Source organism: Polypterus senegalus, chromosome 4 (assembly GCF_016835505.1).
Source record: "Polypterus senegalus isolate Bchr_013 chromosome 4, ASM1683550v1, whole genome shotgun sequence".
Lineage (NCBI taxonomy): Eukaryota > Metazoa > Chordata > Cladistia > Polypteriformes > Polypteridae > Polypterus > Polypterus senegalus.
In genome coordinates this window covers 155935163-155962616 of record NC_053157.1, presented here as the reverse complement: position 1 = coordinate 155962616, position 27454 = coordinate 155935163, and the positions used below count along the sequence as shown (strand labels likewise).

Here is a 27454-nt window from a genome sequence, read left to right as displayed (position 1 = left end):
TCTCAAACATTCTTTCTGTATAGTGCTGCCCTAGCCTAACTATTTTATTGTTACTGTTTTGCTTTTTATGTTTCTTCTCTTTATAATTTTAGACTGTTTGTAAGATTCAATTCCTGGCTAAAAACCAGAGCTGTTATCTCTATCAAAGAGATGTGGCCAGAGAACAGCTAACATGTTTGTTTTTGTAATGAATGGGCTTTTTTTACAAGTTCAAGAAGATTAATAAGCAGATTTGGAAATTGGAATCCTACTGAAAGTCAAACTCTAGAAGTCAGCATATCTCCAAGTCGCGTAGGTATTATTAGTTGTGCTGGTTCAGCTCATTTCCATGTGGTTCACTTCCTTGAATACAGTAGAGGTTACATACAAGTAAGGAAAAGCACAATATCAGCACAAAGTTTCAGGATATAACAACACAGAAAGTCACAGACTTTTGTGATTCATTTCTAAATATCTTTCAATGAAATTAATATGCTTTTGCTTTTCCGATATGATTAAAAAGACTGTGACTTACTGTTATTTGTACACATAACAGTAATGACCCATAAACTGAAAAAGTTTTCCTCTTGAATCCCCCAATTTGTTATTGTATATTTCGATTATAACTTTATTGAAGACAACATAAAAAGGAATACAGTACAAGGTGGTCCAGATCTAATTATGCAATTTTCATTACGCTATAACTTACTAAGTTTATTACATAGAGAATTCACAACTGAATGGAGGACAAGTGGGACATTACATGGAAAATCAGTGAATTAATTCAATGTTAGTCCATTTTCATTTATTACAAGATATTTCGAATGATTCTTTTTTCTTGCATTGTTTTCCTGCATTGCATTAAAAGTTGCATAATTAGTTCTAGACCATCCTTTACAATTTTGTACATACTCTATTTACAGTTTTCTGAAGAATCTGAACAGAAAGCCTTTCGGTTTGAAGCTCACTTCCATTGTACCACACCGCCTGTATTTACATTTTTTTATTTTTTTTTTTGACCATGACAGTAATAGGTGAAGATAAAAATGAATTTCTAGACGTAAAATGCAGAATAACACTATCATTCTAATGCAACTGATGGTTTGGGGCATAGTTGTAGAAATAACCCTTTGGACTGGAGCAGTTGTACAACCACTCTGTCAAGTCTGTTCTCTGTCTGAAATCTTGGTGAACGTCGTCTAAGTAAGGCTGTTTTTTTTCCACAAATTTTTACTTTCTTGGATCTATAGCTTGTTGCGTTTATACTGGATGTTGAACAATAGACAATAATAATAATAATAATTATAAGCAATACAATAGATATTCCTAAACAAGAACATGAGAATTCCAAGTTTAGTAGCCTAAAAACTTCAACTATTACAAGCAAACTTGTCTACAATGCATGTGATATACTTCTGAATTGTGTACATTTTATTTTTTACTGCATTCAGCCATTCGTTTTGGGCTGTTATTGAGAAAATGTATTTTATGTCTCCTGTGTGTGTTTCATTTAGTTAGGGCAACCACAAGTAAGACTTCTGTTGTCCTTGTGATGTACGGCTTATAAAGCAAACATCATATGAACTTTGCTTGCTGAGGGGCTGTGTGCAAAGTTTTCCCACCCTTTTTTCTGATGGATCCTAACATTTAGCACAGCTTATTCAGGGCTCCTCCTGCCTTTGATAAGCTGTTTAGGAAAATGGATGGATGGATGTCTTCATGTTCATGTCAAGAGGTTTTGCTGCTGTTGCCTTTTGTAATCTCATTTCATGCTTTCATCATCCTATTACTGTTTACACGTGGTCTGCTTGAGCAAGCACGTTTTTTCAACATCTTTTAGTCCGTTTCTGATTGTTAGTTGCTCTTTGCAGATGTTAAAAAAAAATTCTTGCGTAGCTGTCAACTCAAATTTCAGAAGTGTAAACCTCATTCAAAAATGCATGGAATATAAACAGCTTCAGGCACATCAGGGCCACACTAAGGTCTTTGTGGCTAGTCCCTCAGACCAATCTGATTGGTCAGTTTGGCCTTGGTGACACGACTAAAGAGGAAGTGTGAGACGCACGAGGAGGAGTAAAGGTGTATGAGGCATGCTGAGAGAGTCACCTTCAAAGTATAAAACTGGACAGGAGATGAGAAAGGTGCTTCAAAAATGATGGCAGAGTCTGAGAAGCAGACTTTGAGACAACACGCTCTGCTGAGGGAGCACTTGTCAAGTGATGTTTACATCCGCAAATACAGAGGAAAGGTACATGTAGGACAAGAGACAGCAAATATTTTTATAATGATGGTACCATGACTAGTCCACACGCTCTGAGCAATCTAATTAGTGAGCTTGGCTTTGGTGTGATTGGTCAGTTTGGCTTTAGTGATGCAACAAAAGTGCAAGTGTGTGACTCATGAGTAGGATTCAAAGGCATATGAGGTATGCTGAGAGAGTCGCCTTCAAAGATGGCAAGTATAAAAGCAAACATGAGGTGAGGAAGGTGCCTCTGAAATAATGACAGACTCTAAGAATCAGGCTTTACGGGAATGAGAGACAGAGGGAGAACCGGTTGATAGACGTTCACACATACAAATACAGAAGAAAAGAGCTGAAGGTATACATAATGTAAGAAATAAAAAAAAAAATTTAATTACTCTATTAACTTTTTTGGACAAGTACTGGTGCTAGTAGAATATTCTATCCATCCATCCATCATCCCACCCACTATATCCTAACTACAGGGTCTGCTGGAGCCAATCCCAGCCAACACAGGGCACCAGCCCACTGCAGTAGTAGAATATTAAATATCCAAAAATATCTTCAAATTATTGCCAACACTACTGGACATATGTCTTTTAATCTTGTCTCAATACAACTTTTAACAAGATTTTTGGCAACCAGAGAAGATAAGGAAAGTCTTCCGTCCCGTCTCATCGTTGACTGGCCCAGTTCACTCAGCTACGCCTCTTTTGCTTTCACACCTAGCAACACTTCTTTTTTCTGCAGCTGGGATTGTTTTGAGGCTTCCAGTGCGGGCCTGGCTTCTTGTTTACTCACAGACAGATGGTAATGAGCTGAGCGGAAAGCATTGTCAGTGTAATTGTAATTAGTATTTGCTCAATCTTTTTTTGCTTATGACACCAGCTGGACAGATTGCTACATTTTCTGCACAGATTGACTCAGGGCTTTTTACTCTGTTGTAGGTGACAGGCACCATACAGTAACAGATGGCAAATTCAGGGCTTGTTGGCAATCAGCAGGTTTTTGCTAATGACTTAATTAGCCATGCAAATTGTCAAATCAGTGTGTATATTGTTATTTAGTGAAAACCTTACCTAAATTAATTACCATAATTAAGTAGCAGAACATCAAGTATATTGGTGCTGGCTGGGGGATTCTTTGGCTTACTAACAGGGAAAAGGATCTGCTGTCTTGGATAAACAAACTTGTTCTGCATTTCTTCCAGTGTCTAGCGTGTGAGGAATTCAGTACTTTCACTCTGAGTGAAAACAAGTGATTACTGAAGTGTTTTCCATTTAACCAGAGCATTGTGTCTGGCATCGAAATCCCAGTCTATTGCCATTCTGCTTTGTGACACAGTGGAGGACAAGTTGTTGTTGGCAAGCATCATGTCACAGCCTGCCGTTTTTCAGCAGTACTTGGACAAGTCTGTAAGGCTAACAAATGGGGATTTGTTTACTGTATTTAATTGTAAAGACAATGGAGAAAAATGTAGCTTGTTTTCACAAAATAAAAATAAATAATGTGGACATATCCTGGATGAGGAAAAATACAAATAATTTAAAAACAGCAAAATTCAAATGTTTCAGTCAGTCAAGCTGGTGTAGCATTTCTCTTAGGTATTGTCATTTTAACGTGTACTACACGAACGATGCAACTTAGTGACATATTGCATGGACACTGGCATTTAGTGCAAGGACAAGTTAACTAGCTTGAGACACGCCAAGCATCGGATCGGGATTTCAAACTCTCTTTTTTGTCCAGTAATTGAAGTCTGTCGGGAGCCATTATCTTTTTTTTTTTTTTAATCTCAGATGATCACAATTCTTATGTTTATTTGTAAATAGCTGAATACATGGACACATAAAGCAGGCCGTATGAATCATGGCGGACACATTTTAAACTGGCCACGTGTGTCGAACTCTCAAGTTACAACCTGCAAAACTGACCAGGAAGCTCTGTGAGCAGATGTCTCATTTGAGTGGATTGAGGTAAACGATCTGGAAAAGAGCAGAACTGGGAACCATGGCTAGACGGCCAGAAGCCAGAATCAAATACACATAAGAGTATAGCTCAGGAAGTCGCAACATCGATGGGTGCAATTTACAAAATCCAAAACACAAAATAAAAGTAGATGTCCAAAACTCTAGATAAGATTCAAAAAACAGTAATCTCAAGGATTTTGACAAAAGCTGGATTCACAGGGGAATGCTTTTCCTTTATTACCCTACTTTTCCTGTCATGTGGGGGTCAGCAGCTCACCAAGATGTGAAAGCCACTTGTCTCTTCTTCCACAGACCTCACATTGTTTTGTATTCTTTTCTAGATTTTTTGACAACGTGCTCATTTCTTATGTTTCTGAATTTCTTGATTCTTTAACCTACAGCTGCCTAAATATTTGGCCTAGTCTTGAACTGACTGCCTCTTTTACAAGCTAGGGTTTTTAGTGTTTCACTCACAACCTACATATAACATACAGTATAATGTACAGCTTTGCATGAATCTGCAATTGGCTTTCTGCCTGTCAGGATTCCAGGCTGAAGCATCATACTGCGTAGTCGCCATGCCCCAGAGGCACAGTTGTCCGTAACACTTGATGCTGTAATCTGCTCGCTTTCACACTTCTTCAATATTACCTTCTGTTTTTCAAATTCACTCATTCATTACTGAGTTGCACGGTGCTGTTTTGTTGGTAAACGGTACATTTTGCTCTACATTAATTGTTCATTCATACATTTACTAACACCTGTGCAACAAAGATTATTTCATCTTTGTGAGGTCGGATCTCGAGAAGGAAAAGTAAATTGTCGCTTTTAGGGTGTACTACTTGCCCATTATAAGGGAATCCACTGACTCAGAGACTCTTCATCATCATTACTGGTAGGTGAAGACTTCATGGGTTATGTTGATGTATGCTGATGATTTTGCTTTTCCACAAACCACATTCACAGCCTTTCCTTTTGTAATATTATTTTTGGTTTATTAATGGTAATTATAATCCCTCTTGACTCGTGTAACTTTCGTCCATTGTATTGTAATTTTGTATCTTCTGCAATGGCAGTATTTACCTGGATGTTCTTAGAGTGGATCTGCTCACATGCATTATGCTGGAAAAGTCTTATGCGTACATATTACAATGAGGTTTGTACTGCAAAATTACAAAACAATTTAAATATAGTGAGAAGTCAAGCAAAATGACCCCTTTTATTGGCTAACTAAACAGATTCCAGTTAAACTGAATGAATAAGGGGCCTGAGTTGCCTTGAAAGCTTGCAGATTGTAATCTTTTTAGTTAGCTAATAAAAGGTGTCATTTTGCTTAACTTCTCACTACATCCATAATGGCTAACATGGTACAACACATTAGTACTAAAAACAATTTAAATACATAAATAAAAAATATACTTAACATGCAACATATATACAGTACAGTAAGGTCTACATATTTGCAAGGGTTACGTGTCAATACCACACACAAAAACTAAAAACTGTGAATATTATGGTTCTCACTTAAATATGCAATTTTAAATGTTTTTCACTTAAGCATATCCAACTAGTGTACAGTATTTAGATTTAGATCCATAATGAATACATAAATTTGAAGTAAGAATTTAATAGGTTTATAAGTTTACATGCTAGCATACATTTCACAAAACAAAAAAAAATAAATAAAAAATGCAATTTAATGCTCTTAACTATTGTCTGTACACAACTGAAATGAACAGAGAAAAAAAACGATGTACCGCACACGGTTAAGTGCTTCCTGTAGGCATTTCTGTGCCTGTAGATGAAGAAAGATATGTCAAGGCTAGATTTCTGGTTGCAGAACTGATAGAGAGATAGATAGATAGATACTTTATTAATCCCAAGGGGAAATTCATATACTCCAGCAGCAGCATACTGATAAAACAATATTAAATTAAAGAGTGATAAAAATGCAGGTAAAACAGACAATAACTTTGTATAATGTTAACGTTTACCCCCCCGGGTGGAATTGAAGAGTCGCATAGTGTGCAGGAGGATCGATCTCCACTGTCCTGTTAGTAGAACAGGACAGTGACAGCAGTCTGTTCCTGAAGCTGCTCCTCTATCTGGTGATGATACTGTTTAGTGGAAACATTGGATTCTCCATGACTGACAGGAGTCTGCTCAGCGCCCGTCACTCTGCCACGGATGTCAAACTGTCCAGCTCTATACCTAGAACAGAGTCTGCCTTCCTCACCAGTTTGTCCAGGCATGAGGTGTCCCTCTTCTTTATGCTGCCTCCCCAGCACACCACCGCGTAGAAGAGGGCACTCGCCACAACTGTCTGATAGAACATCTGCAGCATTTTATTACAGATGTTGAAAGACGCCAGCCTTCTAAGGAAGTATAGTTGGCTCTGTCCTCTCTTGCACAGAGCATCAGTATTGGCGGTCCAGTCCAATTTATTATCCAGCTGCACTCCCAGGTATTTATAGGTCTGCACTCTCTGTACACAGTCATCTCTGGTGTGTTTTTATTCTGCAGAAACATCATATTAGGAAGTTGACTTTTATTTTAAATTAATTTAACAAAGCTGTGTAAGGGGTTAAACTGTCCACGAGATTCTCCTTGAATTGCATTGCTCGAATTTTCTTCATATCCATAGAAGAAATCTGCAAGGCGTTTGGTATCACGTAATACCATGACTTTCCAACCCAAGCTGCTACTGCTTCTGTTGTGGGGGATTTAGGGGGATGAGGAAGTGACATCAACTCATCAACTGCCTTTCACGATTACTCAGATCCAAAAATACTCCGATTCTGTAAATAAGGAAGCCATATACAATGTGTGGTGCAATTCTACAATTCCTCCACCTACCTGTCTGATCTCTCAAGTTAATTTTCCATCGTTGGGGCATACAAAGGCAGAGCCCATGTCAGCAGCAGATAGGCGAGAATGTTGACTAAAATTATGCCTAACCCATTTATACTTACTTGTACTGTACTGCTTGTTCATTGCATCATCTTCAGAGAGCCAACAGTCTTAGACCTTAACTGGATTATCCTTTGCCCGGTTTACTTTGCAGCTCTATAACAGTGATGCATGCAGAAATGTTTTTGAGGATTTGTGATAGTCATGCCCATCTATTGTTAATCTTGACAGGATGTGATGGTGGTCGGAGAGCCCACTCTAATGGGTGGGGAGTTTGGAGACGAGGACGAGCGTCTCATCACGAGGCTGGAGAACACACAGTATGATGCGGCCAATGGCATCGATGATGAAGAAGACTTCAATAACTCTCCAGCACTTGGCAACAATAGCCCATGGAACAGCAAACCTCCAAATAACCAGGATTCCAAGTCGGAAAACACAGCCCCGCAGCCATCTCAATAAAGTGGCACGGAAATGAGAGGAATCTGGCTGCTCTTCCCATTCTGCAGTTGCTCTCGCTACATTCTGTACTCTGTGGGTATGAAGTCAGCGCTGTACTCTATTCTGATATCGAGGTGTAGGAATTCTGTGTTACTTGTAACACCGGAGATAAACTTGGGATTGCAATATGAAACACATGTTATAAATACACATTTTTACATACACAGAAAGAATTTTGTGACTCTTAGCAGGAACAGTGAAGACTTTTTTTATCATACTATAAATACAGTATATATAATATATAAAGAAAAAATATACATATACATATATATATATATACTGTCAAAACGATGAAGGTTAAATGTATAGTAAGAGCCAGCAGTGGCACTACCAGATCTTTTTGAATACGGCTACTTGAATTCTTCTACTACCCTATTGTGTCGAACATTTGTGCAAAAACTATTTTTACTTTTTAGTTGCAAATGAGACAAATACAAAAGTTAGGCGACGCAGTAATGGCAGCACCCAAATGTCTTTCCTGCTGGAATTTTCTTACCTCTGGCAAACAAAACAAAGTTGGACTATTGTTTTTTTTTTTTTCTTTTTTTCTTACAAAAGCTTTTTTTTTTTTTTTTTAAAGTTTCTATCAAATTGTAACAGAGATGTACCCGCCTTTAGGCCATCATAAAATCACCACTGTGCTCTTTATCTGTTTTGGTCAGTTTTTGTTTCCTTTTGTAAGAATTCACTCTGACCACACATGAAATGGCGTCCATTTTTCTCAAGGGCAGTGTTAGATACCAGATGGCATTTATGAAGATCACAAGGTGTGAAACCGTGCACTCCCTTATTTGACTTTATTGCGAATTTTAATCATTATATCAAATCAAGTGGCTTCACAACACTTTTATTAAAGTCAGGACATATTATGCCTAAATGCATTCAGTGCATCTTCTTCTGATCTTGTATTATATAAAGACCTACACTAACATTTATTTTTCTTTCTCTTGCAGTGTTTTGTATTTTATCTTATAATCGGTTTGTTCTGTTCAAAGCCATCCCGACATGACAAATCATTTGTTTTTACAATTTTTGCTTTCAGCAGAATGACCAACCTGAGGATTTCAAGAAAACCTTTTTTTTTCCCTGCCTAGTTTCTTAAATGTTTTCCTCAAAAAAGTCCATGTCTGATTTTGAACTCTATTGAACCACCTTTGTGAAAGTTCCATTATCTCGTTGTCCTAAGCTGCTGTAACTATTGCTTGGTTTTTGGTTGCATACAACAGGTCTGTGAGAAGCGTCTCGGTAGAAAACAGTACCCATGTAGTAAGAAAACACCAGCCAGATGAAGACTGTGTGAAAAGGCAGTGCGACTATCCTCATTGTAGACACGTTGAACTAGGGATCTCGATCAGAACTGCGTCTGTTGGTCACAGTTTAGTGACATTTATTACTAATATGTGTTCAGTGTTTTTTCCCCATTTTTTTATTTGTACGGCCTAAGGCAGCAAGAGCCTATCTGTCCTAGCAGAACTTGGGTGCTGACCTGCCTAAGATGTCAGTCCGTCATTGGACACACCGATGCTATTTTATCCTGGGCTGACATACATAGTGCTCATCTTTGGGCGGTTAGTGTAACTTCAGAAAACTCATCCAGGCCGAGGGAAACCATGTTAACAAGTTTATAAGACTGTGAAGAAACAGTTATGTCAGGTAAAAAGAGAAAAAAATGGTCCTATTACTGAACTCTGAAAATTCGGGTGTTGCCCATTTCCCACTGAAGTGGAGTTTCACATGATTAAGAACACAACTTTCCAGAAGCACTGAAGACAAAGAGGACGCTTGCTGAAGTGTCTTTAAACCGAGGATGACCCCCTAGATTTGTATCTATTTGTAGCCCATGTGACATACAAGATCGGGATACGTTCTGTTTATTTTCATATCCGTGTTTGTACGTAGCGCGCAGGCAGCTGATTAGACTGAAAGATCCCCACGTTCTTTCACGTCCTACTGCATGCCATAGCCGCTTTGCCCATTGTCTCATGTACATTGTACCAGCACATAACACACGCCAAAGCACTATCTGCTTGTAAAGACATTTTAATTGGCTGTGCTGGCGGCCTTTATTACTGCGTTTTTCCATTTAGGATGATGCACAGACATCTTCCATCCATCCATCATCCAACCCACTATATCCTAACTACAGGGTCACGGGGGTCTGCTGGACCCAATCCCACCCAATACAGGGCACAAGGCAGGGCGCCAGCCCACCGCAGACAGACATCTTTAGTTGTACAAGTTCCTACATTTAGTAGTTTTTAATTTGAAATGCCAAACCTTACTGAAAATTGTAATATTTTTATAAATAGCATAACAAGATGCAAAGCACTGTACCATTTTACATGAATTAAATAGATATATTAAGCCAGCGGAACAAAATTTATTTTAGTATAAGAACGGACAGATGAGCAGAATGATATTGCCCTCTTTTAACTAATGTTTTGTTTTAAAACCTTTAAAAATGGTTTTCTTATGGTAGCGGTGATGAACGCAGCTTTTTGGGTTTGCACTTAAAGCAAAACTTGTACTTTCTCGACTTTTCTACGATAAAGTTGACTTACAGCCAGTGGCCTGGATTTACACATCAAATACAAAACAATGAAGTGGAGTCCCGTCCATTACGATGTGAGTCTGGTGTGTATTAACATAAGATTTAAAGCCAAACATTTTTGTACAATAATAGATGTTTGTCTTATTAAACATTCTGTGTTTCTGTTTCTGGGATGTTTCTATTCAACTAAATTAAATTAAAATCAATTCAGGCTCTAGATTCTGTGTTATTTTAAAAGCATTATCTGAGACAATGCAGAAAAATATCAGAATTTGAATTGCATTCGTACCCATCCGTCCATCCATCTTCAAAGCCACTTGTCCTGAGCAGGGTTCTGGGGTAGCTGGAGCAGGGCCTCAGTCTGTCGCAGGGTGAACACACACACACAGGGCGCACAGACCAGTTTAGCATCGCCAGTCCATCTAACCTGCATGTCTTTGGACTGGGGGAGAAAACCGGACCACTAAGATAATTAATAAAACAAAAACACGCTGCAGACAGGACTCTCTTTGATATCCACTGTGGACAGGCGTAACACCATTCATGGGCGTCAAGGAAGTGTTAGGGTGCTAGCAGGGCAAGCCCTTTTAATCCTAACACAAATGATAGTAAACAAAAAGTACGCTTGATGGCGCTAATGGCAGTTAAACAAAACAAAAGCCATCTTTGTGACTTATTTTTTTTTTAAAGTGTCAGCTTAATAGAGCATATCTTCCTTGGGAGCTACATTCTGGTAGCAGTTCAGGCCCAAAATGAGACGCCACTTGTCTGGGCCATCTGCTCTTTTATAGGACTCTGGCTGGAAGGGGTGGAGTCATTTGCCCTCAATGGGTGTCAGCTTGCAGCTGTGGGGGGTGGAGACAGCAGAGTTAGCGACAGCCCAGGATGATACCCCTCTCTCCACCAACCGGTGGCTGTGAAAATTTCAGTATGTAAATAGTTTGGTCGCAATGACAAGAAGAGTCAGCACCAAGAAACTGACGGCGAATTTCATCAAATAAATTGACGTTGATCAGACAGATTTAGCATGGGGGCCCTATATTTTCTCAGGAGACAATTACAATACAAATAAAGTCGACGTGATTTTTAATTCCCAACATTTACACGTGTGAGCGCATAGGCTGCAGATTACAGCACACAGAACTTCACCCTGCACCGTGACAATGAAGAGGCCCATAGATTGTGGAGCACATTGGTGTGGGCCTCGCTCCAGTCATGTTTCATTTAGGTGACCTGACGTGCTTTCTCTCAGGTCTTGCTTGTCCAGTCGATGATTTACATACCGTCAGGTCCATAAGGATTTGGTCAGTGACACAATTTTCACAATTTTGGCTCTGCACACCACCACATGGATTGAAACAAATCAATCAAGATGTGTTTGACGTGTAGAATTTCAGCTTTAATGCAACAAAAATGTTGTAGGAGATGTTTATAAAAGACAGACATTTTTATACACGGTCCCCCAATTTTCAGAGGCTCGAGCCCCTGAATGCACATGAACCTGACTGTACTTACGCAAGGAAATGATTTACACAAAACTCAAAGAAAACATACGAGACTATGTCAGATAAAATAGTTTTGCCTTTTCATTTGCTTTTTCAGTATTTGTTGCAACTTCTTTTGTAAATGTTTTGCCTTTATTTAAACGAGTGTCTGACCAGATACTTTTCTGCAGTGTAGTGTAGAAATTGGGCAAAATTTAATGGTAGATATCATGATATTAGGGAGATTGTTAGAGTGAGAAATTCTCCAGAGGTGCACATTAGTATTGAATATATCGCTATTAATTACCATAAAACACAGAGTTCTTTAAAATGTAATAAAACTCTTGCTCTCCTTTTCTGCCTGTGTTTTCCTGGCCTGGACATTTGGTCACCTTGCTCAACAGGCGCCAGTTCAGGTGCTTTACTTTGCCCTACGCACACCCCACTGAGTGCCGATTTGTTTCCATCAGCTTGAAGTTTCTGCTGTTTTCCAGCCATTTGGTAAAAATGACTCTATAGATTTCTGCTTAAAATGCCCTATCCACTCTGGTCAGATAACATTTAGTATGCGATCGATCCATTCATCTCATTCATCAGCTAAGACAAAGACACTGTATCAGGCGGCAGTGCTCACAAGACGAGGACCAGCAGTGAGGGTAGACCGGTCTACACGATGACATATCGTAGCTCTTACTAACATATTATTAACTAACTTAAATCCTTTCATCCTTTTCACTTCATATGACAACATTTCTTGCTGCGGGAGGGTATTTATTTATATGCCTTACCACTTCCCCTTTAACTATTTTGGCACTTGGGCTTTTGCTGGGTTCAGACAAACTGCTCCAGTAGCAGTCAAACAAACATGCAAAACACAAAAATCCTTACTCTTCCATTATCTCTGTTTTCTTTTTTATTATATATATAAAGAACAGATCACATTAACAAAATGCAATTTGTTCAGAAACACAAATACGAGAACAAGTTCAAAGACGATGAAACGCTTGAGACACAGCACATCTACAGTATATAAAAATCTAAAGCAAATATATAAAACTGCTTGTTAAAACCTATACTACATGTGGAAACACAAGTAACACCTTTCACAAGATCCCTAACAACCAGCTGAGTCCATGCAGTAAAGAGTAAAATGTAAGGCCCAGGGGTGCAGCACAAGCTCCCATTCAACAGTTCAGCTCTTAGGGGGTCCTTCATCCAGGAGGTCTAAAGTAGCCAGCTGTTCTTGGCAGTGAAAGTCACGGCCTTATTCATAAAAATTGGGGATGAAATGTTTTGTGGGTTGTGTTTTTTTTTTTTGTTTTTTTTTTATATAGCAGCCACCAAAGTGAAGAGACTGGGCCTGGCCAGACAACACAGAGTGACTCAGGAGGCACATTGAAAGTCCCAGCAGTGGACCGAGGGGGCCAACATCAGCCTGAGACCCCCAAGATGTAACCCCCTTTAGTGATTTCAAGTCACACTGACATTCCCCAGGGGCCTGCAATATTAGTTCACATTCAGAGCCAACCTGGAGGAGAATCCCAATTCGATCAAAACGCACGGAAGCCCATAAAGAAAACCAAGTAGACCATTCAGAACATAATAAGAGCGCAAACAATCAAAAAACAAACTGAGGCTCCATAACTCCTCTTTTAAAATCAGTCTGTCAGTTTTATACAGTCTTTGAGTAAAATTAACAAGAACTGTCATTTCATCCCATCAATCGCTTTCACTTGTGTATGTGGAGCAAAATTGATTTGATATTTACAAGTCGACTTCTAGTCAGTTCAATGCATTGATGTGGTTTTTTTACCTCTTTTTTTCCCACTTATATCTGTTTAAAATCTCCTGTTCATCGCAATGTTATAAAAAAAAAAAACATAACAGGTGGCCACATTTAATTTGAGTCCCATCAGACTGGGTGATCCTATTTATTTCCTAAAATATTTCATTTAAACCACACTAAGAAGAAATCTGCCAACGTGACCAGTAAAACATGAAGCGATGATCGGGTCTCTTCTGTCCCTGCCCTTCACCACACCTAACACTACCTTCAGTGTGGAAAGAGACGGCTTATATGTCAGAAATGTATTCATAATTGTGGAGGCGCGTACTTGATAAAGCTGCAGTAAGCTCAGTGGGACTTTGAGGGTCCACTGCGTAAGGTCTGTCGAAAATATCGTCCATCCAAATATCGACTTATTGTGAGAGGCTTAAATAATGAGCTGTTAAAAATGTGTTTCACATACCATGGATGCTTTTATTTCAAAGCCCTCACTTTTTTTTCTGTCAGAGCAATTGTATTCCACCTCCAGTCTGATCATCGGTGACTCGTGATTAATTCTGTTAGTGGGATGGATCTTCTGAATTGTTATTCTTACACTAAATATAATTGGTGTTTTACTAACTTAATCACTGTCTTGCTCGTAAGGAAAGTTAAGACTGATAAATTCGGCCTACATGTGAGTGTGCAGTGTAAGCCATGTTTATATTTTTGCTGGATTCTCCAATTTAAAGAAATGTGAACCTTTTGAAGACCCAAGTTAAGTTTTGCATTCAGACAGCGTGATTATTTTAAACTTTAAAAACCCTTTTCACGTTTTCTTATTCCAAGATGATTTCATTTCATTCACAATATATCAAAAGCCTAAATATTAAACGATGGATTTTTTTCAGTAGACGTTGTGCTCAGTATATACCTACTTTTATCTTAAAATATATTTTACATAACAGCAGAAGCTAGTGAAATTATTTCAGAAGCACCTAATTTTAACAAGATGATGGAAACGTCACAGAGTGTGGCAATGGAGGTACTGGGGACCCCTGGCTAGTCACGGAGTGGACTGTCATAAATAACAGTAAGCCAGATGACCGATTGCTTTGCCAATTCGGGGTTTGTACAGTACGCCAACCCTTTTTAATGATTTACAACATTTGCATTTTGTTTTTGTCTTTTTCACTTTGCATTTGAAACCCAGTGCTCTTTATAAGTGGGCGCCATACCTGAAAACTGACGTTTCTAAGGGTTAAAGCTTTGTCCTGTAAATAAGCTGATGATTCTAGTATATTAAAGCCATGAAGCCCATTGATTTGTGGGAAGCTGAATATACAGGTTTGTGTTTGTAATGTACTTTTACTTCAATTTGGTGTTTTATTAGTCCTCCAGGCAATGTAAACTTGTATGTTTAATATTTTTGCAAAAAAAAAAAACTAAACAAATAAAGACCTCAGTTGGTTAAATTCTTTTTTCCTTGTATATTTATGTGGGCATTTGTATTAGGCCAATCTGTTTCATCTGCATATTAATAATCTGCACAACATGTAAAATATTAACAAGTCTTAGTGTCCTATTAATGAAGAATTTTATGTATGCTTTGACATTGTGTGTGCCAATAAAATGTGTTAACATTATATGTTTAATTTAATGAAGTTCTTTTGACTGTTTATTTGAATATTGTTTTTCAAAACAAAAAATGTTCTTTATCCTTGCAAAAATTGAGAATCTTAAGAACACAAAGGATTGAAAATAAAAGGGAAGATGCGCTGTTCTGTGGCATGGCATGTGTTGTAGCAAGACATTTTTATATGGTACACGAGTCAGCATCGTAGTATGATAGTAAGGCTCTTTATAATCCAGACTAATGGAGTTCACGTGTTGTGGAATGGTGTGTTTCTATGCCTAGGAATGCTTCATTTTAAATGAACAGGTTAGTAAAAAGTGTCATCTTTGAAGGTGTAACTTATTCCACTGCAGTATAAATATGGTCTTGGTGTCCTGCTCTGCTTCTCATTTTTTGTATTTACTGTTCCCGTATGTTTTTCCTCTCAATCTGTTTTTGAGGGCGTGTGATGCCCTGTGCCCGCAGCCCACAGGCACCCTCTGCTTTTGGAGCATCTTGTGGTTCATGAACCGAGGGTGGACTAGCGCCAGTGAGGAGACAACAACACGTTTGAGGGGCAAAAGTGCGTATTTAGTAAAGGGTCATTGTGCGGTGCAGTGAAAATAGTTGTATCTTTCTCACGCCGCTACCAAAACAAAACCCAATAACTAGATAAAAGCAAGAGTTACAGTTAGACTCTGATCTGGCGTTCTCCCAGACTCCTTCTCCAGTGTCTCTCCTCCTAAGGCTCAATCTGCAAAAATAAGACGTCAGCACACTCTGTTTCCTTCAGCTTTCTCTCTCCCCCTCTCTGTCACTTCGAATTGGCCTGCATCCTCTTACTCAACAGGTTTGATCTGAAATTCCCTCGAATGGCACTCATCACTTGCTGGTTCCACTGTCTTTCTGTCCCACAATCGATTAACCTGCCGACTCTTGTCTCTCTCATCCGTAAATGATTTTTCTTTTTCTTTTATTCACGCTTATCCTTTCCTGAGACCTTTGCGAGGGCATGTGCTTCCCTAAACGATTCAAAGAGCCGCTAGTGATGGATGGCATTGCAGATCTCTCGTACACACATAACTAATTCATCGGCCTATTCCTCCTTTAAGAGCTTTGGGGCCTCCCATCCTTACTGCACACAGTCATAGATGACACAGGTTGGTTGACATCGCGACTGGGTTGGATGGGAAGCCATCTATATTACTAAACGAAAGTTGTATATATTCACGGATGCCAGATGCCAGAAGCAAGCCGTGCCGAAAGCATGCGCGCACATCGCCTTAGCGCCCCAGAGTCAGTAGGTGGTGCCCAAACAACACAACACAACCTGTAAACTAAACTTGAGGTAAAGCGTGCATGCCAACAAGTTGCCATGGTGACATATTTAAACTTGAAGTAGTGGTGACTACTGACAGTACCAGCAGTCAGCTACTCCACTGTGCCAGCAGTCAGTGTGGCAGCTGTCAGTGTGGCTTCTTTGAATCACATTAGGGTAATTCAGTGTTAAAAGTAAGTTCCATTATGATTCCTAACATGAATTTTTTATTTCCAATTTTCTTCATTTAAACCTTTGCATTTTTTTTACTTATGAGTGCAGCAACTCAAACACATTTTGGACTTAAATGATGTAACAATTAAATGTCAATTTTAGTTTTAATAAATTGGTTCATTTTACTACAAATATATTTATTTCATTAAATAAAAACTTTCCCAGGACGCGTCCACCCTCCATGATTTTTCATCCCTCCAAAGATCGGATGGAACAGATTCTTGGATTTGCGATTCTTTAGAGAATCGGGGGTTTACTGGTTATAAAGAACGCAGACGGATGGACGGTGTTAGTGACACCTTTCCTGGTTGGGAAACTTTATAAGTGAAGGGCAGATTGAGACCGAGAGTGAGACTGCCTCCCAGGTCCCTCTGTTCACCAAGTACACTGGATGGTAGTACCCCTCTGGCATGACTCCCCCAGGCCTGCATGGGAGTTGGAGCTCTGTTGGGGTGCATGGTTGCCACTAGAGGGAGCTGCTGGAGGCCCAGTTTCCACCTGACCCAGAAGGGCTTCCAGATGGCCATCATGTTGCACCGGACGTATACTCCCAGGTTTCGGTTGAAAAGCAGCCACTCCGCCTCAGCCGGTGAGTGAGAGTCGGGAGGTGGTGGGCAACGCTCGCTGGGGGAGACAGGAGAACAGGAAACAAAGAACTGAGACTGGTCCAGGTACTAGAAGTAAAAGGGAATTTTTACTTTTTTTATACAATAAAATATTAGAACCCATGTCTGTGTGGTTTAGTTGTGTCTGAGAGGTTGGGGTGCTGCTTCACTCCCTACAGGTCACGACACCTGCACTCACAAAGTCTGAGCTGCATCTCGCCGTTCTACCACAGACTTAATGACATGCCATGCCACAGGGGGTCTTAAATTGGAAGCAGTGTGGTGTATAAATAAGTGTGTGTGTGAAGTATTAAAGAGCAAACATACAAATGAAATGTACAAGAGAACAGACTCATCAAAAATATAGACCTGAACTCGAAAATATTATCATGGTAAGAACTATCGCAAAGAGCAAAGCAAACTGATTAGTTAGGTGGGTCCTTTGACACAGTAAGTCATATGGAGGACACCCTCAACATCACACAAGCTCTCTTGCTGGCATCCACTTAGACTTTGATTGTTCTTGGGATAAGGCACAAACAGCTCCTGCCGTTTCTATTGTTGCTTGACTGTCTGAGTTTCATCCCTACTTGGGTGCTGCTTCTCGATGCCACCCCAGATTCGTTCTCTTTGGAACCCTGGATGTGGTGATGATTTATTTTAGGAGTTTCAGAGTAGCACAGTGAAGGTCCCTAGAGAGTGATGGCATATATGTTGGTCAGACATGTAAGAATTTCACTGTACTCACTAAATGTGGCTGTACACCTGAACTTGAACATGAGACCCCATTCTGGGCACTCAGCCTGCCCAGTTCATGAAGAACGAATTCCTCTGACTATCAATTAACCCTCATAGTGTCCGCCATCTTACCACTCTATGATTTTCCACTGAGACAGCAAAATTTGACTGTCTGTTGACTTGGACACGTGAAGAGGACTGGCCTGGGTAGACATTGACTAGGCGAGAGTGAATCTCTGAGGACATGTTGCTGTCTGACCTTAGAACAACAACATGACACTTGATTTCATGGATTTCAGCCTTCATGCTGGTTTGGTTGTGTTACTGGTAATGTACACTAGAAAGGAAAAATATTAAAAACTTGCAGTTCCCATCTTTAGTACACAGGAGGAGGTCTTTTTCTGATGTAGAAGGCCTCCTTCAGGCTTTATCACCAACATTGACAGGATACAAAAAGTGTCAATCAACCTCTAACATGATTTCTTTCGATGTTAGTCCTTTAAAGTTGCCATTTCAAAAAGAGTCGCAATCAGAGAAAGTGGGAGACAAATTTTATTTGTAGGGGCCAAGAATGAACATTGTAAAAGAACAGCAGCTTCACTATGAAGGCACAACTTGGACGACACGCACCATGATTGCGGATGTGTGTGTGGCAGTCGGCCCCCTGAGGAGACTGGTCCCTCGTCCGGAGCTCCTCCTGGCTGGCTTCAGTCTCTGTGCCTGTGGATTGGGTTAGTAAACTCTGGGAAGGTTAAAATGGGGGTGAATTGGTGGATTAAGTAGAATTTGGCTGTGCCATCTTGCCTGTTATCACCTGCTAAAAGAATAGCACCAAGTGAGGTGAGTGTTAATCCCACAAGCTCATTGTCATTTGACCTGCCAGGCATTTCTCACATTTTAGGGGTTTCTGCCCAATGTTGGAGATATTATAGGAGGCATAAGCCACAAGATTCAGGAATGTTTAGTGTGAAATGAACCTGAGCTTATCTTTGGTATTGCCAGCCACCATTTTACCCAGAATTCTGAAACAATTATTCTGGATGTCACTTCCAAATGTCTCCATACTGTATGTGTGTGACACAATAGCACCCTGTTTGGCGTTTGACCCATTGTGGCTGAGTACCAACTGCCCTGCAACCAAATGGATTGATGATGGAGCTGTAACGTAAAAGCAGCCGTTTAAAGGGTGACACAACAAACACCTGCTGAGCCAAGCATGCAGTGACAAATGGCCACAGGAAAATTATGGGCAGCCACAAGAGCACTTTTTGGGGTTAGCTTTATTTACCAGATACCGGATTTACTGCAAAATCTAACTTGAGGAGAAACGCTACCCACAAATGAACGAAATCCACAAAACTGTGGGAATAAAAAGGTAAGTGTACCTCAGAATTTACTGTGGCATTGTCTGCCATACCTAGCAAAAAGTTTCAAAGACCCACCTGTCCTTACGTTATGGCACCGGTGGGCAAAGCAGAGCAAAACACTAGAAATTATTAGAATACCAACCCAGTTAACCCTGTTTAACGCATTAAAAAAAAAAATACTCAGGCCTAGTCGACACGTCCTTGGAGATTTTTTCAGACTTAGCTTTTTAGTATGCGTTTTGGCCTTTCATCCACATGCAAACTGCATTTTAGGTCCCAGACGACAGACCTTTAGAAAAACTTCTGCCAGGATGAAGATGTTTAGAAAATCCGTTTTCTCTGTTTACGTGTAGACCTGTAGAGTTTTTGGCTTGTGGTTAGTGTGCGCCGATATCTTCTTTGCTCGATGTCAGTGTGTGCACCATTATCTGTTCTGTTTACATGAGGCAATTTCGTGCAATGGCACACGTAACTGAAGTACTGTGTAATTTTTACATATTTACATTTAAACGTACAACTACTTCATCGCTGTATTGAGCAACAGAGGCTTCAGAATGCGCTACAGTAGTCACTGCTTCATCGAACACTCTGACAACACAGACCCAGTCACCAACATCGCCTGTTTTGGACCAGACCTGGTCGGACCTCTAGTTGGTGGGACAACTTTGAGAACAAAGTGGTTGATGCTGAAGAATAGCGAGAGAATTTTAATTTGTCAAGGACATCGCTGTCGACTTTGAGTGAGCCACTTCGTCCGCACATCGAAGGAAAGAAAATTGTAATGAGATTACCTGTCACTGTTGTCAAAAAAGTTGCCTGCACGCTCTACTATTTAGTAGACGAGGGGGCGACTATACACAAGACGGCAAACTACCTTCAGGTTGTCAAGACAGGTGGTTTCTAAAATAGTAAGGCGAGTGTGTGTAGTAATTCCAGTCCACTTGGGCCCTGTTTATTGTAAAAGGAATCAGGCAAAAAGCATGAAAAGTGTATTGGGAGACCACCCCGTATATTGAAAAAGTATTGAAAAGCAAACGAAACACATCTTTGCAGATCGCAGTCCAAAACAGAACTAACTAACAGAGAGTGACTGGATTCTTATATATGGCTGAAACAGGAAGGGGATTTATCAGGGCGACCCGAACAGGAATGAGGTCTTCAGTAGGTGGAGTCTGAAATGGATAGGATGTCATTAGTGATGGGGAGAAATGAAGACATTAGTGGATGAGCTAGTGGTGACATCATTGGGAGGTACACTCTTTGGCTGGTCTGCAGAGTGACAAAAAGAAAAAGAATCAGATTATAGCATCAATCCCTGGTTTGACTGAGCAATAACACCATTTAAGCCCATCAACCATCTCCCATGCACAAGTGTGTGACAGTATATACAATTACCTGTCACTGCAGTCGAGGTTTACTTGAGTTTTGCTAACTTTATATTCAAGTGTGATACTGAGGAGTAACTCCACTTCACAATCAGTCCACACATACGATTCCTCCTTACCTCAATGCGCCATTGTTGTTAGCCTTCCTGAACAGGTAGTAACTTTTTTCAGACTTCTGATTGGCCAACATGGCGTTATAGTTAAGCCTGTTTTTTTTGGCCTGCTATTGACAATGGGTTTTTGCGTTTTAATGTGGATGGACAGTTTTTTAAAAAACAGTGGACATGTGGACTGGATTTTTTTGTAATGCACTGACAGCTGGTAGCTTGTGCTTGCAAATATTTACATATTTTGTGACGGAATGTGATTTGTGTGATTTCTTTGACATCTCGTAAAGCACTTTGAGCTCCATCCTGTCTATGAAAATGTGCTACAGAAGTAAAGGTTGTTGTTGTTGTTATCTGTTGTGGCAACTTGAGGGTGATACTGTGCCAAACTCGAGGCGCGAGCAGAAACAAATGTAAAACGAAAAATCGATTCCTTTGTGATTTCAATTGGGACGGTAAGTACATACTGTATGTCCGATACCTCCGTACCGAACAGATTCTACATACTAGTGTATCAGTGTTTGTACACATTATTCACATTACATCTTGCGTCATACCTCGATGGGTACGAGTGAACGCTGTATAAATGTGTGTGCACTGGAGTGAACATCAGCGTGAATAAATCTGTTAGCATTACATAAACTTGGCTGCTGCTGGAAGTCAGTGGTAATCACACTGCAACAATACATTCTGGCATGCGAGAGATGTTTTTTCACATGCACATCCCCACCTCTTTGGGGCCATGTCCACTAGTCTGGGTATTTCTTTGGATATGACTGACGCCTGTAGAATCTGCTTGCTTTGTGGTGTATAAACAAGAGCTCCCCGCCCGCCATTTTAATCAGGTGTTCGATTGACTGTTTAACTGACAGGATTTCAATTGATCTGATTTCTTGAGGCTTCTGAGAAATACTGTATTTCGACATCTGTCCATACATTTAGTAAACAGTTTTTAATATTGCAGATGACAGGGCTTATTCCTTAAACTCCATTTTATTTTTGGGATCTATCAGTTGATCACACACACACACACACTCAAGCCAGCTTAACACACACCTTCGGTTAGTCCTCTTCACAGAGCCAGACTAAATAACAAGATGTGTGACTCCCATTACACCTCATCAACTCACCTCATTGTCTTTGAATTCAGGTAGTACACCCTGCCTGGTGGTCTCCACGATGACTTCAGTGCTAATATCAGTCCTGGCTGCTCTTTTCTATCTACTTACGTAGTTTCCTGTGTGTTTCGAAGCATGCAGACAGACATTAGGTGCGATAAGATGAAAGTGCGATTTGCCAGCGAGTAACAATTGTTCCCCCGCTTGCTCGTCAGGAAGAGATGCTGTAGGAAGATAGCGCCGCTTGTGCAGACCGTGAAATCTCCTTTATTGCTATGAAAAGGCACAGCTTGGACTGCATTGATTCAATGTCTTCTCTCTCAGAACTGGGGCAGATTCTAAAGAGAGATTTCCAGCATCTTCCTAGGAAAGTGCAACCGCGCACTTAGGCAGACAGACCATCTCATTGTCTAGTGGGTTACATACTTTAAATCTTTACACTCAGTCACAGGGCCATCTTAACGTATGGGCACAATGGGCCCCAGGAGCTTAGGGGTCCACAATGTATGTTTCTGTCAAAGCAGGGGCCCCAGTGCATTACTTTGCCCAGGGGCCTATAATGCTGGTAAGACAACCCCACCATTCATTTTTAATCCATCTAATAGCTCTGTGGGGTGAAGGCTGGTATCTCTCTCGACAGTATTGGGCTCAATGCAGAAATTAAACTCGGAAAGAGGGCCAGTCTGCCATCACATACACACTCGTACAGGGCCCACCTAGAGTAGCCTGTCTTAGGAAGGGCACTAGAATACAGTGAAGAAAAGTAGGTGGGCATACAGAGAACACACAGGCTCCACACAGCACTGCCCCAAGCTGGCATCGCCTTTCCTGCCAAGGCACATAAAGCCATCTCTGCTAGAACATGAAAGCTGAGCTGCAGATGTGTAGCCTGAAAGGCTTCTGTGGTCTCCCCCTTTTCTCCCCTTTCTAACCCATTCTAGAGTGTAGGCAAAAAGCTGGAAAAATGGAGCTGCTGAGCCAAATTAAAGTGTGTCTGTAATATGGACCACCCATGTCCATCTGGAGACCACTAATCGTTTAAATCAAGATAAGATCTGCAGTTCTTCTCATACTGAGACGTTGGTGAACACAGCATAGTCACATCAGAGAAATTTCTGCACGATAGTTGGGAGTCTGGGGAGCCTATTCTTTCATTTTTCATAATGCAGCCCACCGCTTTGTCTAAAGACCACAAGAGGGCACAAATGGCAGGCATCACTCATACGAAGGCTGCATTTTAGACTGCAAACTCCAGCAAACACTTGTCTGTCTTTCTCCTTGTTAGCAAATAAACTCCAAGTTTTAAACATACGGTAGGGCCTGTCTGGATTTCTGTGGGAAGTGTTAACAGTAACAGCCCCATAAAAGAACTCATGAATGCAGGAAATCATTGTGCTTTATTTTTTAGTGTCATAGCCCAAATCCAGCAGTCCAGCGCACAAAGTCAAGGCAGGGTAGGAGAAGTGACACTGGAGATTTGCCTTTTGTGTAAATGTCTGTGGTCTCCTACATCAGATTAACACAAGGAAGACAAGCTGCTCCTGCTATCAACTGCTTTCTTTGCACCTCAGCCTCTGGTATCGTAAATCAAAGTATGTTCAAAACTGACACAAAAACATTACTTTTCAATATTAGGAGACCTTAGTAAAGCAAACTTTGCTGACAAAGTATTCAGAACAAGCAAACTGAATGTGTTGGCCGTGTTTTGCTATTGTTATACTAAAGTGCCAGTCTTCTGGTAAAGGGACTTTCGGTTGTTTCCATTTTTATTCCAGAGCTCCACCTTGTGGCTTACAGTATGCTGCAGTCTTTTCTCCTGGTCTTTTTCATGTGCAAGTGGAATGTCAGCAGCTCTCCTAATGCCCCTTCATTTCTTTCGCTTCAGACTTCCTTCAGTTCATGCCCAGGAGTGCCACATGAAGGTCTGAACCTCTTGAGATCACAGTGAAGCTTTTCACTTTTTCGTGTACTTTCTCCAGCAGTGAATGCTGCACATTTTACTCTTAACGTTTGCTATCATTTTAGTCAGGGCTCCTTGAGTGATTAGCGTGACGTGCAATGCACTGCATCAATATGTGCGCCAATGTCTAGTAACTGGGTGCCCATGCAGTAGCGGTGGCAAAGCCTGCTTTTCATCTCAAAAGTTTATTCCTTCCATTAACTGTCTGAAACAAATCTATTGTGTTTTTAAATTTGGATTATTTTTGTTTTAATGCAAAGGTTTTTGATTTAATTTGACTCTGAAGGGCTCTGTACTCTCTGGTCCTTGTGATGGTGTATGCTGTGAATGGCACTTATTTATTTACTGGTTGTGTTACCCGACTTCAACAGGAAATTTCCTATGTCAGCGGTCATCAGTTATAGTGCCTTCAGTTATTCTGATTTAGCACAAGTACTGTGTGACTAACGGAATGCTTTTTTGAATACATCATGAAGGGCTAATATTATTGACAGGCATTTTGTTGTTGTGGTTAAGGCTGTGGGTTCAAAACCTGCTACTGGCACTGTGTGGCTATGAGCAAGTCACTTCCAACTGGAGAAAAAAACAAAGAAACATAAGTAAGAGTATCTCAAATGTCAGAAGTCACTTGGATAAAGGCATCAGTCAAATAATAATTAATAATAATAATATTATTAGGTTATTGGAGCGACTTAATCTTAAACGTGATATACACAATTTCTCTTAAGTAAAATATTCCCGCATTAACTCCATTTTTTGACTTTCTTTGTGCTGTGGCTTTTGTTGATGGTCATTGCAAAATATAATTTTACCTGAACTGAAATGGGTAATCATTCGGAATAATGTAAAATCTGAGTACACATTATTTTTATTATTAGATGTTTACGATTTTCATTTGTTTACATCTTTCATTCAGATATTTCTATGTTTTTTGTCAATTGTATGTGGTCCTCCTTTCCAGTCTGCAGTTGCAAATGTACACGTAAAGTGTTTTAGAGAGCAACGGGTGAGCCATGCATGTTTAAAGTAAGGAGACAAGCATGTAAATGTAAAAGATCTTGAAGGTTAGGGTTGGAGGTCCCCTTTCAATTTCAGTAGATTTTACAATGGAGTACCTCATGGGGGATCTGTTAACTTTAAACTTAAGCCTTCGCTCCAGGCTTGTCTTGGATTGGAGGACATCACTTCTACCTCTACTTTTCTCTCCCGCCCTTTTTGGTTCAAGTGAAGCAATGGCTACACTCACAGCCACAGCACCTGGGACCTTCACTGGAGTTTTACAGTGCACTTGCTACCCACTGATTTCAGCAGATTTTCTACTTCCATTTCATACCTGATTACATGCCAGACTTGACCCTGTCTCTTTTTTTCCTGTTCAGTACGCAGCCACCCTATTGGTTAGTCCTGCTGTTTGCGCAGCCCCTCAATTGCTTCTGCTGCCTTCTTTATTTACATATTGCCCCCTCTCAGTGCAGTGCAGAGCATGAACATTAGCATTATAGTAAGAAATATTGACAGATAAAAAAAACATGTTTTCTTTTTTTCAGTAATGTCACCAAATTTCAATCAAATCAGTCCAAGCTTATTTGCGATTCAGGTTGGGTTGGGACATGCACTGATGTGCATTTTGAGGGTCAGGTCAGGTCAGGTTGGGAAGCATGCACTTGTACAGCGTGTTGCCGCACCCACCACACAATGAAACAGCTCAGGATCCTGATTAGCAACTCCCCAGGCAGATATGCGGTACAATCCCACTCTCTAGAAATTACCCATCTATGTGCCACAGTCAGGTGTTACGTGGGCATCACCTTGGCCTGTTCTAGCCACTCTGGCCCTCAACAATGAGGATCCTGCGATTCAGATCACCTTCTGGGAATCTCGCCACGTGGCTGTAGTGTCGTAACTGATGCTCCCTTACAATGCAAGTAATGTGCCTCATTCAGGACTCTGTCGGCAACCGCTCATTCGAGACAAAGTCAGACCAGCGGTACCCAAGGATTCTCTGAAGAGACACAGTACTGAAGGAGTCCTGTCTTCATAACGAGTCACTGTATAGCATCCATGTCTCTCAACCATATAGCAAGACAGGAAGCACCAGGACTCGAAAAACATGTGCCTTTGTTCTTTTGCACAGATATTGGGACCGCCACACACCCCTTTCCAGCAACCTCATGATCCCATGCTCTCCCAATCCGTCTACTGACTTCATAGGAAGATTAAGCAGAGACAAGAATGTCACTGCTGAGGTAAGTAAACCCCTTGACAAGGTTGACTGTCTCTCCGCAGACAGACACACTGCAGATGGCTGTGCCATAAAGGTCATTAAAGGCCTGGATCTTGGTTCATACCCAGGACACTTGCAAGCCCAGACACAGACTACTTGCTCAGTCTCTCATGAGCCCTGATCAGAGACTCCTTTGACTCAGTGAAGATCACATCATCATCAGCAAAGTCAAGATCAGTGAATCTGTCTTCACCAGCAGATATCCCACAGCCATTGGACAGGTGACAGTAATGACCTAATAAACAATGGTGTATCGTCAACTTTATGGCTGATATCCCACTTGTCCCAGAGGCTGAGCATTTGCAGGTAAAGGGCTGTTGGACCTTCACTAGTCCATTGAACCTTACAATTCAAAATGCACCCTGCTTACAATTAAATGTCGACAGAGCTTACCTCTTTGATGTGCTGAAGCGCTCTGTCCGGCCCTTCACCACAGCCCAAGGTTTGGCTGCTGTGGCTCTCTTTTCAGTGATTTCCTCCATCACATATAATGACAGATTACAAAAGCTGCTGCCTGAGCTCTGGCCTGAATCTGCAGTGACAAACACATTAATCTTTAGTCCCATCGCTCTTCTTTCTTAGATACCCTCATTCATTTTCTTTGTGCTCATTTGTCCAGATTTTCACATTATATTTGCACATGTCGTATTTTAACACAATTACAAAATAGATAGGGTTGCTCTTATAGCTGCTAAAACCTGGTAAGTGCATTAATTTCTGATTTCTGTGGTGTCATCTTATAATAATTTTTGCATTTCATCAAGTGATGCTTGTTTCTGCTTAGGAATTCGCTCAGGTCAATGCTCTCCCTCAGAGCTGCTGTCCTTCTTGAAATGGCAGGATCAGACTGCTGGATACAATAGTAGCCTTTTCTGCAGGTGCGCTAGAGGAGACCCCACTCAACAGCCAGTTGGGCTGCTAACAGTGACATTACATTACAGCCGGCTCTCTCACTCTCTCTCTTAGCCCAGTTGTGTTTCCACCATTATAATGTTGGAATCTTTCACAGAGAATAATTGTTTTATAAAAGCATCCCTAGAAGTTAACTTAGAACTAACATAGGTTTCCTCTGGTTTTATTGCCAAAATGGAAGTGAAAACCTGCCCAAACCATCCTTTCTTCAGTTGATCTTTAATATTAAAGGCAAATCTCTCAATTTAATGCTTGACCCGCATTCTTGTCCTCTCATACGGTCATGAGCTGTTGGGAATGACCCAAAAATTAGATCAGAAGTACAAGTGGCAGACATGAAGTTTCTTCAGAGAGCTGCTACACTGACACAGCAAAAAAGGACGAGAAGATCAGCAGTTCAGGAGAACCT

General features: G+C 40.6%; 1 protein-coding gene across 5 annotated transcripts in view; it reads left to right on the top strand.

The window, feature by feature from the left end:
* LOC120527752 (LIM domain-binding protein 2) overlaps positions 1 to 15062 on the top strand; it is a 468646-nt gene extending 453584 nt beyond the window's left edge. For all 5 annotated transcript variants that reach the window (XM_039751537.1, XM_039751536.1, XM_039751534.1 and 2 more), the window contains one exon: positions 7333 to 15062. In XM_039751537.1, the coding sequence (XP_039607471.1) occupies positions 7333 to 7563 (231 nt within the window). In that variant the 3' untranslated portion in view covers positions 7564 to 15062. The remainder of the gene's footprint in view (positions 1 to 7332) is intronic.
* Positions 15063 to 27454: the final 12392 nt, after the last annotated feature.